General features: G+C 30.4%; 1 protein-coding gene and 1 long non-coding RNA gene across 8 annotated transcripts; one reads left to right on the plus strand and one right to left on the minus strand.

Moving 5' to 3' along the window:
* Positions 1 to 2,165: 2,165 nt before the first annotated feature.
* LOC107637308 (receptor-like protein EIX1) lies at positions 2,166 to 8,575 on the minus strand. Its single transcript, XM_021122049.2, has 2 exons — positions 5,338 to 8,575; positions 2,166 to 2,420 (listed from the first exon to the last, which is right to left on the minus strand). Exon 1 carries the CDS (start codon positions 7,878 to 7,880, stop codon positions 5,340 to 5,342), a length of 2,541 nt encoding a protein of 846 aa, XP_020977708.2. The 5' UTR covers positions 7,881 to 8,575; the 3' UTR covers positions 2,166 to 2,420; positions 5,338 to 5,339.
* Positions 8,576 to 11,759: 3,184 nt separating this feature from the next.
* LOC107635365 (uncharacterized) lies at positions 11,760 to 14,923 on the plus strand. 7 transcript variants are annotated; one of them, XR_015880629.1, is made up of 5 exons: positions 11,778 to 12,538; positions 12,758 to 12,835; positions 13,453 to 13,648; positions 14,169 to 14,518; positions 14,634 to 14,923. It is a non-coding gene; the product is annotated as an uncharacterized LOC107635365 (long non-coding RNA). The 7 variants fall into 7 exon arrangements; XR_015880631.1 differs by having other exon boundaries at positions 11,778 to 12,262; positions 12,517 to 12,538; positions 14,169 to 14,923; XR_015880626.1 differs by having other exon boundaries at positions 11,778 to 12,835.
* Positions 14,924 to 15,961: the final 1,038 nt, after the last annotated feature.

The raw sequence follows: 15,961 nt of genomic DNA on the forward strand, positions 1-15,961 counted from the left end.
AGTCCATTAAAGATTACGAATTAATTATATCTATCATTCAATTACTCTACTCACAATTTTCGTCGACAATTAATAATGTAAAATGTTAATTGATGGTATACATGACACATAACATGTTGAATTAAACGTTAACTAAATATGTTTACAAAAACCAACCAATTTAATCACTAGGTCATATTAGAAATAGGATTCTTGTAATTGGGGAAGATGACTAAATTAATAAATTTTCATAAACATGTTTGGTCAATATCCAATTAGACATATCAGGTATTATATATGTTATCAATTAACGTTTTATCACATCAATCTTTGAAAAAAATTGTTAATGGAGTGACTAGAGGACAAATATGATTAATTCTCAATCTTTGAAGGACCAATTTGATTTTAAAAATATTCAAAGAATGAATTTGAAGAGTGTCTTATCTTTGAGAGATTAATTTAACTATTAACCCATATTATATTATGGATGAATTAATAATATGTAAATTAATATTGAATTTAAAAGTTAATTTATAACAAATATTATACAAAACTTTTATTTGAAAATTTATATATAATTTAATATGATTATTTAAAAAAAATAAATACAAAAAAATAAACCGTTTTGATGTAGATAATAATCGTTATTTTTTAAGTTTTGACTAATGATATATATTAAATTTAATTAATTAAAAATTTTAAAATTTTATTTAGTGATATATTAAAATTAATTTAAATTTTGTAATAATTAATCATAAATGATATATTAATATTATATAAAAATTTAATTATTTTTTATATTGTAAATTGACAAATATGTATGTAAAATTATTGACGAGGCATAAATACAAAAAATAATATAACATAAATGAGTAAAGCTATGGAACCAAAAGCATATCAGCCAAAACCCAGCTAAATACCTTTAGATGAATTCAAAATCTCTACGAGTTAATATATATGGATGTTTCTTCTACTAAGTATCAGAATGTTTCTTTTTCATATTAAATGGATGTTCTTTTATATATTTTTCGAATTTTTTTGTATTGCAAATGTGAATGTCTCTATTTCTTTAAGAATTTTATATTTTTTTAAAAATTTTATAGATATTTAATTATTTTTGTTAAAATATAATTAGATGTTTCTTTTGTTAAGTATTAGGATGTTTTTTTTATTTTTCTGTAATTGTTCAAGGACTTCTTTTAACTAAGATCAAGTATGTAGTTTATTAAAAGGACTCCTAATATCTCAAAATAATTGCGTACAAGGTAGAATCTCTTCATACAATGTGATGAAATTCCAGAAAAGAGTGTGTCCAAACACAAAAAAAAACACATTCATAAAGAATCAAAAGAAATATGAATACAACCTCCCACATCTGTCAACATCCATACCCTTTAACTACTAGTATAATAACTATCCCTAGACCCTAATAAAAACAAAACCCAGTACACACTGATTCCAGCCCCTTCTCACTTGAAGTCGCATTGCATTCTACTTATCACCAAACATGTAATGCTTCACATAAAACCTTGAACGCAACAGTGAGAGAGAGGGGTTTATGTGTGTGATTGTTGGAGGTGGGTAGGTTAATGTGAGAGAGAAGAGGAAAGTTTTTATAGGTTTTAATTAAGTTTACTTAATCAATTTAAAATTTTTTAAATTTTAAATTTAAAAAATTTAAAATTAATTAATTATTAATATAAATTAATGTAGTTTTGTTTAGTTTTTTGCTGATAAGCTTTTGGTTCTTATACTTTTCCAACATAAATTCATTCTATTATATGTTAGTATCAACTTTTATATAGATATACAAATAGATAGATAGATATCTTGCGCTATATTTCACGTGATGGAAATGATACAGTTGAAAAGTGGAAACCACCACGAGTGTAGTTTATTTTTTTTTTTTATGGAAAAAATCAATACAAAATTAAACATAAAAATGATGAGAAGTTGTGAATATTCCTTCCAAAAAAAAAAGAGTTTTTAAATAAATGAAGAAAATTTATCAACTTCAATTGTCCTATAGTTAAAATTTATCTCCTCTCATTGTGTTTCTTGAAATGTTAAGAGGAAACCAATGCTTTTTGAAAGCTTTTCTACTTTCTTTTTCTTTGAAAGAAGAAAATATTAATTTTATATGAAAATGGTAAGCATGAACTGAACAAAAACAGAACTACCACAAGTCCACAATAACTAACACTTAATATCGTTCCTGAAAATAAATTACAGCAATAAAACAAAGGCCAAGTTTTACAATCACACCAATATAACAAAACAAACACCCTGCAGCTATAGCAGAAAACCTAAAAAGAGGGCTAGAATATGCAAACATAACACTTATTATATTAACTGCATCTCTAAATGTTATTGGTCTCCTTCCAAATGGATACACATGCATGAAGATTCTGGCTGTATCACAAACAAAGCTACTCTTTTGCCTGAAAGATATGACAACATTACATGTTAGATAATATTCAAAATATATATGTGTAAAAGAGCAGAACTATACATTTAAGTAACATAAATGCAATCCATATCCCATAAACATATATTATAATACAAGAACAAGTTCACATGTTTACAATTGTATATATATAAAGACTAAATATATAATAAAAGAGTCTGCATGTATAAAAAGTGAAAACAGTAAACACTCTCTTGAGTATAGTTTAGGCTTAGTTTGGTAAAGCTTTTACTTTTCAAAAGTAGCTTATAAAAGTTAACTTTTAAAAGATGGCTTTTTAAAAGTTGTAGCATTTATGTTTGGTAAATCAAATAAAAAATAACTTTTAATAAACATAAGCAACATCAATTGTGTTTGGTAAAATAGCTTTTAAAATTCAAAAATACTATAATAGACATAAATGCAAGCATTGAATTTAAAAATTAGTTAACATATGAGGTTACATGGCTTGGGATTCGGTGGTCCCAGAACGTTTGGACCACTTAGTGGTCCCATAATAAAACATGTTTTTTAAGTTTTTTTAACAACTGCTACATAATCCTTTAACTAATTTTAATTATAGATTGACCCCATATATTTTATATAATTATAAGGGGTCAATTTATAATTAAAATTAGTTAAAGGACTATGTAACAGTTGTTAAAAAAACTTAAAAAACATGTTTTATTATGGGACCACTAAGTGGTCCAAACGTTCTGGGACCACCGAATCCTGAGCCACTCTGTTTTCGAGAGCTGTTGATATACTTAGGCTTAGTTTGGTAAAACTTTTTGAAAAGGTGCTTGTGCTTTTTAAAAGTTCAAACTCCTCATTTTGTGTTTGGTAAATAAAAAAGATCATGTGCTTGTGCTTGCAGCTTTTAAAAGATCGGAGTACTTTTAAAAGCACCTAGGATAGAGCTTTTCAAAGTTGGCTTGTACTTTTCAAAATTTAAAAGTTTAATATAACCTCGTATGTAACCTGGCTCAGGATTCGGTGGTCCCAGAACGTTTGGACCACTTAGTGGTCCCATAATAAAACATGTTTTTTAAGTTTTTTTAACAACTGTTACATAGTCCTTTAACTAATTTTAATTATAAATTAACCCCATATATTTTATATAATTATAAAAACGATTTTTTATTTTATAAATAATTAATTTATCATAAATCTATCATGTTCATTAACAATCAAGAACAAAAACAATTTGTTGGCCATTACAATCGATTAAAATATTAAAGTTGATTCGTCTCGTTCGCGAGGAATCATAAAATTGTGTTTTCTGCGAAAACCAATCGATTGGAATAATGAATCAATCGATTGGATTACAGTTTACCACTAAACAATCGATTGAAAATTGCCAAAAATATGATTTTCGCATAACTCAATCGATTGGTCATACGATCCAATCGACGATGAATAAAAATTGGATTTTTGTAATTCAATCGATTGTTTAGAATTTCCAATCGATTGAATGCTTCAAAACAACCTGGGTCTCACCAAATTCAATCGATTGCTTTTGTGACTCAATCGATTGAATTTACCCAAACAATATGAATTTGCCAATTTCAATCGATTGTAGTGTGTGTGAATTCAAATTCAATCGATTGAAATAATAATTCAATCGATTGGAACATAGGCGTAATACATTGCGTTCCAATCGATTGAATTATTATTTCAATCGATTGAATTTGAATTCACACACACTACAATCGATTGAAATTGGCAAATTCATATTGTTTGGGTAAATTCAATCGATTGAGTCACAAAAGCAATCGATTGAATTTGGTGAGACCCAGGTTGTTTTGAAGCATTCAATCGATTGAAAATTCTAAACAATCGATTGAATTACAAAAATCTAATTTTTATTGATCGTCCAATCGATTGGATCATATGACCAATCGATTGAGTTATGCGGAAACCATGCTTTGGCAATTTTCAATCGATTGTTTAGTGGTAAACTGTAATCCAATCGATTGATTCATTATTCCAATCGATTGGTTTTCGCAGAAAACACAATTTTATGATTCCTCGCGAACGAGACGAATCAAATTTAATATTTTAATCGATTGTAATGGCCAACAAATTGTTTTTGTTCTTGATTGTTAATGAACATGATAGATTTATGATAAATTAATTATTTATAAAATAAAAAATCATTTTTATAATTATATAAAATATATGGGGTCAATCTATAATTAAAATTAGTTAAAGGATTATGTAGCAATTGTTAAAAAAACTTAAAAAATATGTTTTATTATGGGACCACTAAGTGGTCCAAACGTTCTGGGACCACCGAATCCCAAGCCAAACAGAGTAGCACTAGAGAACTTGAATGAAATCAATCCACTTATACAAAAACACACTAAAACATGCACTCTTAAACCAAAAAACGTGAATAAAATATATAAAACCAAGCTTCACACCCATATATAAATATCCAATTTAGAAAATATAAACAGAGTGATACGAAAAAGCATTCTGTCCAAACTTCATCAATTCGCACCTACAACATAATTTTTAACCATGGAAATCCTTAGAAAAAGTGATACTTATTCTCAACAACATATCCACTTCAAACGGATAACCATGAAGATCTTCTTGCATCAAACGAACACATGTTCGGTAAAATACAACATATGTTTGTTAGGAACTAATATTATAAGTAAGCTACTGTTTTAACTAGGAAGTAATCAACTAAGCTATGTTTTAACCATTCAAAAATCAATAATAAATGGTTTATTTGGTGTGTCCAACTTAAGGTTTCAACTATAATAAAGTACATTTTAACACTACTATAGTTTGTTTCGTTTATATAGATCAGATATTAATTTTTTTGGTATACCAATATTATGAATATAACAACTATATCAACAATAACAAAAACTAGAAGAAATGAAAACGGTGCATACCTTCATATTTGAGATCTGATCCTTTTCAGCTTGGCCACCTTGATCGCTGTAAATACATAGAGCTTGTCATAGACATCACTCAACAACTTGAAATAAGCATATCTCCAAGATTTCTTCAAAATCAATGAGAAGCAAACTCCCCAAAATGCCATAACAAATCCAGCAGCCATAGCAATGTAGAACCCCTCGCTTACAAATTGTTCATCATCATCACCATCAGCATCATGTTCACTGATCTGGTGACCATGAATGGGACAAGTATTGTTGAGGGGAGCACCACAAAGTTTTGGATTTCCTGCATAATCAGAAGCATCCCTAGTTTGAAGTTGCGTGCCAAGTGGGATTTCTCCAGATAAATCATTGTATGACAAGTCAAGAACACTGAGACGGTCAATCTGAGCAAGCTGTGAAGGAATTGTTCCTGACAAATGATTTCTGGATAGATCAAGAAAATCTATTGACTTCAGCTGTCCAATAGTTGGAGGAAGGTCTCCACTGAACAAGTTTCTTGAAAGATTTAAAGAAACCAAGCCAATAAGACTCATCATCTCAGTTGGTATTTTCCCTGTTAACCTGTTGCTGGAGAAATCAATACTTCTCAACAATCCCAGGGTGCTTCCATATTTTGACATTTTTCCTTTCCATATGAGTGATGTGCTATCATTATAAATTATGGAAACTTCGGGTCCATAGGTAGAACCGTTATGCACGTCAGTCGTGATAACATTATTATGATAGTCATCGGTAATGGTTGCATTTGAATTTGCTAGAGTGGCCATAGCAGAAAGATTACTTATGCATTTAGGTATATTGCCAGAGAGAATATTGAGAGAAAGGTCCAAGACATGGAGTTCATGAAGATTGCACATGCTTAATGGAATGTTACCATGAAAATGATTGGAATGTAAGCTAAGTACAAGTAGCTTTGGAATATTATCTCCAATCCAGCTTGGTATTGTTCCTGACAAGTTATTACCTGCAACATCAAAAACTTGTAGTTGTGTGCAATTATGCAAGGATGATGGTATCTCTCCTGAAAAATCATTGCCTTCAAAGTGTATTGACTGGATATTTGTTAAAGACCCCAAAGATTTTGGCATATTTCCATAAAACTGATTATTGGATAAATCTAGGACGACCAATAACTCAGAACTCCTCCAACAATCGGAAAGTTCTCCTCTAAGGTTGTTGTTTGACAAATCCATAAATCTCGTGTATTTGGATGAGTTTGCACATAGAAGAGGATTTGCAATTGAAAATCTGTTATTGGACAAGAAAACATGTTCAGCAGTTGAAAGGAATGCTGGAATTGGGCCTTCAAATAAATTGAAGCTCAAATCAACTGAAAGACCTTCGAGAGAAACAATAGCTGGTAGAATTTGGCTTTCAATTTTTCCTCGAAGACGGTTGTGAGAAATATTCAAATTCAACATCTGAGGAAGGGGTTCCCAAAACCAATTAGGAACAGTGCTAGAAATTCCAGCATAGGAAATATCCAAATCCCAAATATAAACCTGGGTCTGAAGCCATTTTGGAAAGTTAGGCCCCAAATTGCAAGAAGCCAAGTTAACGACACTTAAATTGAAAGGGGGAACCCAATCGACGCTAACATTAAAAACAAATGCATTATGAGACAAATCCAAAGTGTAAAGATTGGAAAGTCTTGAGAAATGAGCTTCAGATATCAAACCATGCAACAAATTATTTCCAAGGCTTAAGTCACTTAAATTGGATAGTTGTCCAATACCTTCATGAATGGTTCCACTTAACCTGTTGTTATCAAGTCGTAACACTTTCAAAGATGAAAGCTGTGAGAGGTCAGGGACCATCCCCGTAATTTCATTCCATCCCAGATCCAAGATTTGTAAGGGTTTATGAGCACAAGGAGAAAACTCTCGAATATATTCATGAAACTCCCCTGTCAAGTGGTTCTTCGATAGGTGTATTTCTACCAAATTGCAACTATGAAACAAGGATACAGGTATTTGGCCTTTGAGCTCATTATTTGCAAGATTTAACTCCTCAAGGGAGCTCAAGTTGTCCCCGAATGTTTTTGGAATGGTTCCTGTTAAACCATTATTATTCATTCTGAGAGTAACAAGGCTACCAGTGGAATTCATTAACCAGGGGAATATCAAGGATGCATCCCTTGGAGAGTTGTTAGAGATATCCACATATGACAGAGAAGTGGAGAAATTAGAAGGGGATGCAAGTGATGAAGTGAGCACCGAATCAACAAGATTGCAACCATGCAAGTCTAAATATTGAAGATGAGAAAGGCTACTCACTTGTTGTTGCCAATTGCTGGCACCACTTAGATTCATCCAAGGAAGTGAAAGATACCTCATGGTTGAAAGCTCAGATAGCCATTGTAAATCAGAACTTAATGACATGGTTTTGTCCCAGGCATAATACATAGGATGGAGGTCAAGATGCTGTAAACGAGAAAGGTTTTTGAATTGACTAGGAATGGTTCCGGTGAATGCATTTGCACTTAGATTAAGATGTTCCAAGGATAAGAGATTTCCAAGTTGGGGTGGCATTGTTTCATTAAGGCTATTATCACTAAGATCCAAATATTTCAAGGATGACAAATTTGTGAGTTGAAGAGGAAATCCTCCAACCAGATTATTGGAACTAAGATCAAGGTACACTAAATGAGAGAGATTTGACAACTGAGAAGGGATTTGTTGCGGAGGATCAAAATCATTCCCTCCTAGATCAAGATACTCGAGGAAGATCAGATTTCCCAATTGAGGGGGTATGTTTCCACCGAAAAAACAATAAGAGAGACTGAGATGTGTCAAAAAGGTTAAAGAGGCAATGAAAGGAGGGATAGATGTGGTGAGAGTAAACTGAATACCGCTAAGGTCCAAGTAGTTCAAATGATGTAACTCAGCCGTGATGGGCTTATGGAGCCAGCAAAGTGATAACCATGGAGATCAAGCATGAGAACATGACCAGTTACATTGCTGCACTTGACGCCTTCCCAGTTGCAACACTCCTTCTGCTGCTCCCCATCTCCCCATGAAGACGGCCAATCATCATCATCGGTCAGATCGAAGCCACGTTTGAGAGAAAGCAGAGCTTGCCTTTCACTCTCAATGCACTTCACGCTTGGCACCACCACTGCACTGCTGGTCCATGCAAGTACCTGCACCATCAACACCGCATAAACTACACCATTCATCATCATCACTCCAACCACACAATATTTCAAGTGAAGTTGTTGTATCATATCATATGTGTGTGCTCAACAAAATAAGGCCATATTTCCAATTTATAACAACTGATTCAAATTAACAAAATAATCAACGCGTACGTAGGTTATACTCACAAAATACATAATGAGGACAGCAAATTCCACAAAGACTAATTCAAACCAAAGATATATACTAAATCTAATATAAATAACTTGTCCAGTGTGGCTCAAATGCTTCCACTCACTCAACGTACTCTATACTCACATCACTCATGACTTCAACTATTGACTTAACAAGTCAGCTTATTATATTCATCACACTAGCTATGAATTATTTATTGTTAGTTCTTTCTTAAATATTTATTATGAATAAAAAAATTAATAATATTACGTGATAATATATAAGAGATACTTTCGCTTGCTTATTACTCCAATTTCAATTTGAGTGCTTTAATTAGAGAATTCCACTCATGAAATCAAATTTCAAAAAAGCTTTCCTAGTTTGATGTACGTTGCATTATATGAGAGACTCAACAGTCAACACCAAACATATATTCCTAGAAAAATTGGCTTTCTTATCTCTTTCAGTGGGTTGTGGACTTTCGTGAATATTTCGAACCGGGTAACAAATAAATAAGAGAATTTGTAGTTGAAGTTGACACAATGATCCTGCATTTTGTACAAACACTCGTGACATTCATCTCCACTAATTTTACGTCAATTTTCTGGTTCAGAAATGTTTAGTAACCAAAGAAAAACCATAATTTATTTTATTTAACATTTATTAATTGTTGTGACAATTAATGAATGCTAAATAAGATAAGTTGTGGCTATTTTTTTATCTTCCTAACATTACCGTTTTTCGATTATGCATAAGCTTAAGTCTTCTCTAACCCTTATTTTAGTAAAATTTTTATTTTTTAAAAATAGTTTATAAAAATTGTGTTTAGTAAATTAAATTAAAAAAAACTTTTGATAAATACAAATAACAATAATTAGTACGTTCGATAAAATAATTTTTAAAATTTAAAAATATTATATTAGACATAAATATAAAAGTTAAATTTAAAAATTAATTTATATTAATTATATTAAATTTCTTAATTTTAATAAATATAAGTTAATTTTAAAAAAGTTATTTTAGATACTTTTTAAAATATCCTTATCTTTTAAAAACTATAAGTATAAATGTATGTTTACTAAATAAAAATTAAAATACTTATGATATATATTGAAAAATACAAATTCTTTCTCAAAAGATAATATATTTTAGATATGAATGCAATACTACACAACAAGACTATTGAAGATATGAATGCAATACTACACAACAAAACATTGATGGACTCATTTATGATTGGATATAATTTTCTGCTGTTTTTTTTTGCAGCACATGTTAGTGTAGACGTGACCTTTATATTATCTGTTGCATAAATATTATGATCACAATGAAACAATACTAGCATTGTCACTATTGGATACACTTGATGCATTTTTAATGTAAATAGAGATAACAATTAAATTGGTCTTTTAGTTTTCACTTAATGATGATATTAGTCTCTCAATTTTAATCCCTAAATTAAGTTAGTCCTTCTATTAGTAAATTATTATCAAATTAGAATGAGATAGCGCAATGTATGGAACAGTAAATTAATGATAGTATATAATAAATATTAAAAACTATTATATTTTGTAGAATTAAATTAAATATGTGTAAACTAAAGTTAAATTTAAAAAGTATTTTATTTAGAATAATTTATAATACAAAATATTTGGATGTTGAAATTATTAATTTAGTGACATTTTTATTTGGTGGTTTAATTTTTATATTTATTTTAGTTGATGGATTAACAAATATGGGTTTTAGCAACGCCAAATTTTGCAACGCCTTAAACCGTTCTCTAAGATAGTTTTAGACAACGGTTTTTACTTTTTTGTAGTATTACTGTTGAATTCAATTTTTCATTATTTTATAACAACAAATTAAAACCATTCTCTTTGACTATTTTAAAGAACGGTTTTATAACCGTTACTATGATTTGTTTTTAAGCAACGGTTTTTTATTGTTGTTTAAATAATTGTACAAAAGAAACACATAAAAATCGTTGCCAAAATGCTACATTTTAAAACCGTTCTATTAGATGATTTTAGACAACGATTTTTACAATGTTGCTGATGAAGTTCAATTTTTTATTACATTATAACAACAAAATAAAACCGTTCTCTTTAACTATTTTAAAGAACGGTTTTATAACCATTACAACAGTTGTTTATTAAACAACAATTTTCTAATATTATTTAAATAATTATACAAATTAAAATATACATATAAAAATAATTATAAATAATCATACAAATTTAAACAATTTATTCTATAAATATTAAATTTATAAAATACTCAAAAAATATTGTTATAAATATATAAAACATTATTTTTAGAAAAAATAAAATTAAAATAAATTTATAATAAATATTATATATTTTTGTTATAAATATATAATGTAACATCTCACATTTTTGAAAATTTAAATGGATAAATTGTGATTTTATCTTATTAAATTTAAATTTTATAATTTTAGAAATTATTCTATTAAAAAATAATTAAAGAGATTCAGAGATAAATTCATTTTGAATCAATTAATATTCTTAAGTAATTTTATTGTAATGGAATATTTTGTATAATTTTAATAATTAAAAAATAAGAAAGAATTGTACAATTTAATTTAAGTAACTTTTATTATAAAAAAGTTATGACTTATTTTATTAATTTAAACTCCTTATTTTATAAATTAATCTATTAAAAATAATTAAATTAATTTTATTAATATTTAAAATTAAATTAATTAATATTTTTGTGTAATTTTTATTAATTAGTTATTTCATATAATTTGAAATTAAAATTCTGATGATAGAAAATGATAAAAAGTTATATTATTTAATTTAAATAATTAATATTTTTAAATTTAAAATTATATTTTATAAAATGTGATTAATACATTTATTTTATAATTTAAATTAAAAATAATTATTTTAACTCATTGATATATTAATAAATAAAATTTTTTATACATTTTAAAAATAATTTTTACCATATTAAATTTAAATTTTAAATTATTATTTTATCTTAAATATTTTATAAAATTATTATATTACTAATATATATTTTACCATAATTATAGAATTACCAAATAAAACTCTAATTTCACAAATTCCTAAATTTGTTACCTGATGGCTGAATCCCTAAACACACACTTACAGAAAAGGAAACAGAAGGAAAGGGGAAAAGGAAGAAAAGGAAAAAAGAGAAGGGGGAATCGGGGAAGAAGGGAAGGAGAAGGAGAAGAGCCCGCCGTCGCTGCGCCCTGCCCGCCTGTCGCCGCCGTTCCGTGGAGCTGCCGCCATCGTCGCGCGAACCGGAGGTGTGGAGACGGAGAAGAGTGCGCGCGAGAGAGGAGAAGTAGCCACCATCGTCGAGGACTCCATCACCGCCGCTGAAGGTCCTGACCGTCGAGCTCGTCGTCGCCGTCGCACCTCCCATCACTGCCGCCACTGAGGAGCTCGAAGAGAGAGAAAGGGTTCGCGCAGAGAGAGAAACACGATGAGGGAGGAGGAGGTTGCCTCTGTTGCTGCCAAGCCGTCGCTGGCGGGGTTGGGTTCGCCGTCGCCGTCGCCGTTGGCGTCTGGATCACCACTCTGTTTCTGCTGCAACTCGCCACTGTCCTGGTGAGCTTTACCGTGCGAGTTACTTTGCTGTTGCCTAATATTGATTTTAATGTTGACTTGGTATAATGTTGTTCTGATGTTGATTTGGGAACTGGTTATTTGGAAATGCTGTTGTGATTTTATTTTTATTTTAAGATTGATTTAGTATGTAACTGTTTCTCTGGACTCTGGCAATGCTGCTCTGATTTTGTTTTGATTCCAATTGCCCTCATACTCAATTTCACCAAACTGGACATACACTTACCTTGAAGCAGCTTGGTCTGATCATTGGCAAAGGTCAGTTATTCATTATTATTAGTAGCTTGACATTGTGGTTTAGTTCTTTTACTTTCATATTCATTGCATAGGACAATATTTTGTGCATTTTTTTTTCCTTTGAATCTACCGCTGCTTGTGCAATCTGATGATGAGAATTTTTTTTAATGGTCGAGTATATGGCTAAATTCTTGCATAGGACAATAATTGGCTTCCATGTTGTATTTGTAATTGTAACAGCCTAATTTAAATAAGTTTGTATCCTTGAAAGGCCAGCATGGAAGGAAGCTTGTGCTACTCTTGAAAAGCTCCTTTCAGGTACAAGTCGCAACCTCAATTTGTTCTTTTCTTTTACTTTGTTTCCACATTCTAATGCCTTAAACGCTACACTTTCACTCCCTTTAAACCCAAAACCGCACTTCTTCGTCACTTGCTCTGCCTTCTTCCGGTACCACAGTTTTTCCTTCTTCTCATTATGCTCTTCATTTTGTTCAATTTAGCTTCTTTTTCTTTTTTATTTTTCTTTCAGTTCATTTATTTTTTGAAGTGGTAACGTAGCTACTTTATCTGTGTGATAATAAAGGTGACGTTGCTGGTCCCTAATAGCATTCAGTTTTAAGAAATTTGTTGCTTTAGATAGTTTGGTGCAAATTGTTATAGGGTTCTAGGAGAGGGTAATTCAGGTATTTTTGAGTCTTTTGAGATGAATCAATTAATAGAGATTGTTGAAGTTGATTAATTGAAGGCATGGAGAAAGAGGGGAAAAAGTTCTGTTAACAATTAACATTCATTTGTATGTTTTACAGAAATGAGTAATATTGTTCAAATTTGGGAGACTGTTATAAGCATTTTTTTCTCTTGATTACTCTTATTTTCTTGATTATACACATTTAAGCAAGAGAAATTCATGATTTTTGTGGTGATTTTGTCTTCAGATTCTCTGCTGGTGAAGGCTGCCATACAGCACCACATTTATTGCAGACTCTGCTCTCTCATTTGGCGCAAGCAATAGCAGATTATGTTGTTTTCCAAGTGGAGTCTGGGGCTCACTGCATACAAATATTTGATTCATGGGGTGGACAACTACCACCTGATATGTGGGAACGCTGGTCAAAGCCTTATATCAAAGAGGTAATGTAGAAATAGTTCCCATTTATTTTCATCTTATTGAAATTGTGTTCTAATTTTTCAAACCGTTCTATTTGGGATCCATGTCATAGCAAGCCTAAGTGTATGTATTTCAACTTTTGCTTATTTGTTTAGTTGAATCTTTGAACTAGACAAACCATGTGTTGCTTTCAAAGGTTTGCAATGATTACAGGTTTTGTTTTATGTAAATTATTTTGTTCCAAGCTCTCATGATTGTCATTTGGTTGGTAAATAATAAGATGAGCTAAGAGCTTGTAATTTATAAGCATCGAGTGGTAAATAAGCTCACTGGATGTTGATCTTGGTCTTCTGAATTTCGGAGAGAAAGTCCAAATCAGAGGCTACACCTTCAAACTTTTTTATTTAATTGAAACTATGTTGCTGTTAGTGCATCATCATAATTTATAAAACATAAAATATTTGCGAATTGAACGTTGGGCGCAAGATGCTATTGTTCCAAATTTTTTCCTCTTTTGCCATGTACTGATTTCTAAACATCCAGATTGTAGATTTGGTCAAGAAAAGATGCCTTGAGACACCGATTGTTCTTTATATAAATGGAAATGGTGGCCTCCTTGAGCGTATGAAAGATACTGGAGTTGATGTTATTGGGCTGGACTGAACTGTGGATATGGCAGATGGAAGAAGATTGGGTAGTGGAATAGGTGTGCAGGGAAATGTGACCCTGCCTACTTATTCTCCCCACTTCCTGCCCTCACTGAAGAAATTCAGAGGTTGGCGATTTAATATCTTTTTAACTCTGACATTCTTCATTCTTGATAGTCATATCCTTTACCTGTTCAGCCTGCATTTTCCCCCTGTTCATGATTCAGATCCAGTGCGACTGTCAAGGTTATTATTCACATATACCTTCCTTGATATTTGGTTAACTATCTGCATAACTTTGTGTTTGTCTTTTTAATGCTTAGTATCCAGGTTTTCTAATCTTCCAAAAATGTTTATACAGATAAAAATGAGATTTAAGATTCTTTCTAGTTCTTTATGTGGAGCAGTTGTCATTGAAGCCAAGAGAGTCCACTGAAGCTGAGTTACCATACCAACTTTGTTGAAGAAAAATGAAGAAATTGCCACTCTTAGGCTATACCGCTATAGTATTATGATATTTTGAAAAATGATGATATATAAGTAAAAGTAGTTATGATCTAGATTAGTATTATGTTATTTTGCAATGATGATATAATGTGATTGTGGATCTTACAACAATTTTTATAAGTCAAATTTGATGGTAAATGTTCAATTAGTTTTCTTTAGTAATTTGATTCAAATAGTTTAGGTTATTTATTGACACTAAATTAAAAAAAAAAGTTGGAACTAATTTCAGTAATGAGAAAATTCTTGTAAATAAAGAATTATATTATAAAAAACCGTTGTCAAAAGTCACAAAAGGCAATGATGTTAAAACCGTTATCAAAGACAACTATAAAATGGCAATGGTATTAAAACTGTTGCCAAAAAACGACGCTAATGGCAACGCTTTAAAACCGTTGGCTTTGTGAATAATAAAATTACAACAGTTTAAAACCGTTGCCTATCCAGTTATGGTTTTAGACCGTTACGTCATGAAAGAGAACAATTCTAAACCGTTCCCTATCCAGCAACAGTTCTAAACCGTTCTTTAAAAATTATTGTCAAAACTGTTGTCTAAACCAGTAACTTTGGCAACGATTTTTTTGTTATCTTTACCTTAGGTAAAAAACCGTTGCCTTTGAGCATTGGTAACGGCCGCATATATCACAGGTCAAAAACCGTTGCCAAAGCGTTGCCTAAAGTTTTGGGAACGGTTTTTCAATCTACGGCAACAGTTTTTGACTGTTGCGAAAACCCTTATTTGCGAAAATCCTATAGTTTTCTTATATGGCGCTCGTCCTCTTTTTTATTTATTGGTTGTTGTTAGAGTTGTTATTTTCTCCTTTTTGAATTATTGAGATCTATGCATTTTTTAGACACCTGAATTAATGCTCCTTAAAACTTTGGAGTATTAAAACTTTTTTTAAAAAGTTAAACAAAAGTTAACACTTATATTTATTTTTTTGTCTTTTTTATTTAATATTTGTTTGGACTAAGATTATTATTTCAATTTGGATCATTTCAAGTCTATTATATTTTTGTATTAATATTACTCATATTAAATTATTATAACATTGAAAAAAAAAAGATTATTATAACATTATTATAAAAAGTTTAAAAAACTGAAAAGTAAGCATATTTTTTGGTATTAATTTTAAAAGACTAAAATATTTTTAAAAATTAAAGTTATTTAATTTGAATTAGAAA

Source organism: Arachis ipaensis, chromosome B4 (genome assembly GCF_059453495.1).
Source record: "Arachis ipaensis isolate K30076 ecotype BB chromosome B4, ASM5945349v1, whole genome shotgun sequence".
Classification (NCBI taxonomy): domain Eukaryota; kingdom Viridiplantae; phylum Streptophyta; class Magnoliopsida; order Fabales; family Fabaceae; genus Arachis; species Arachis ipaensis.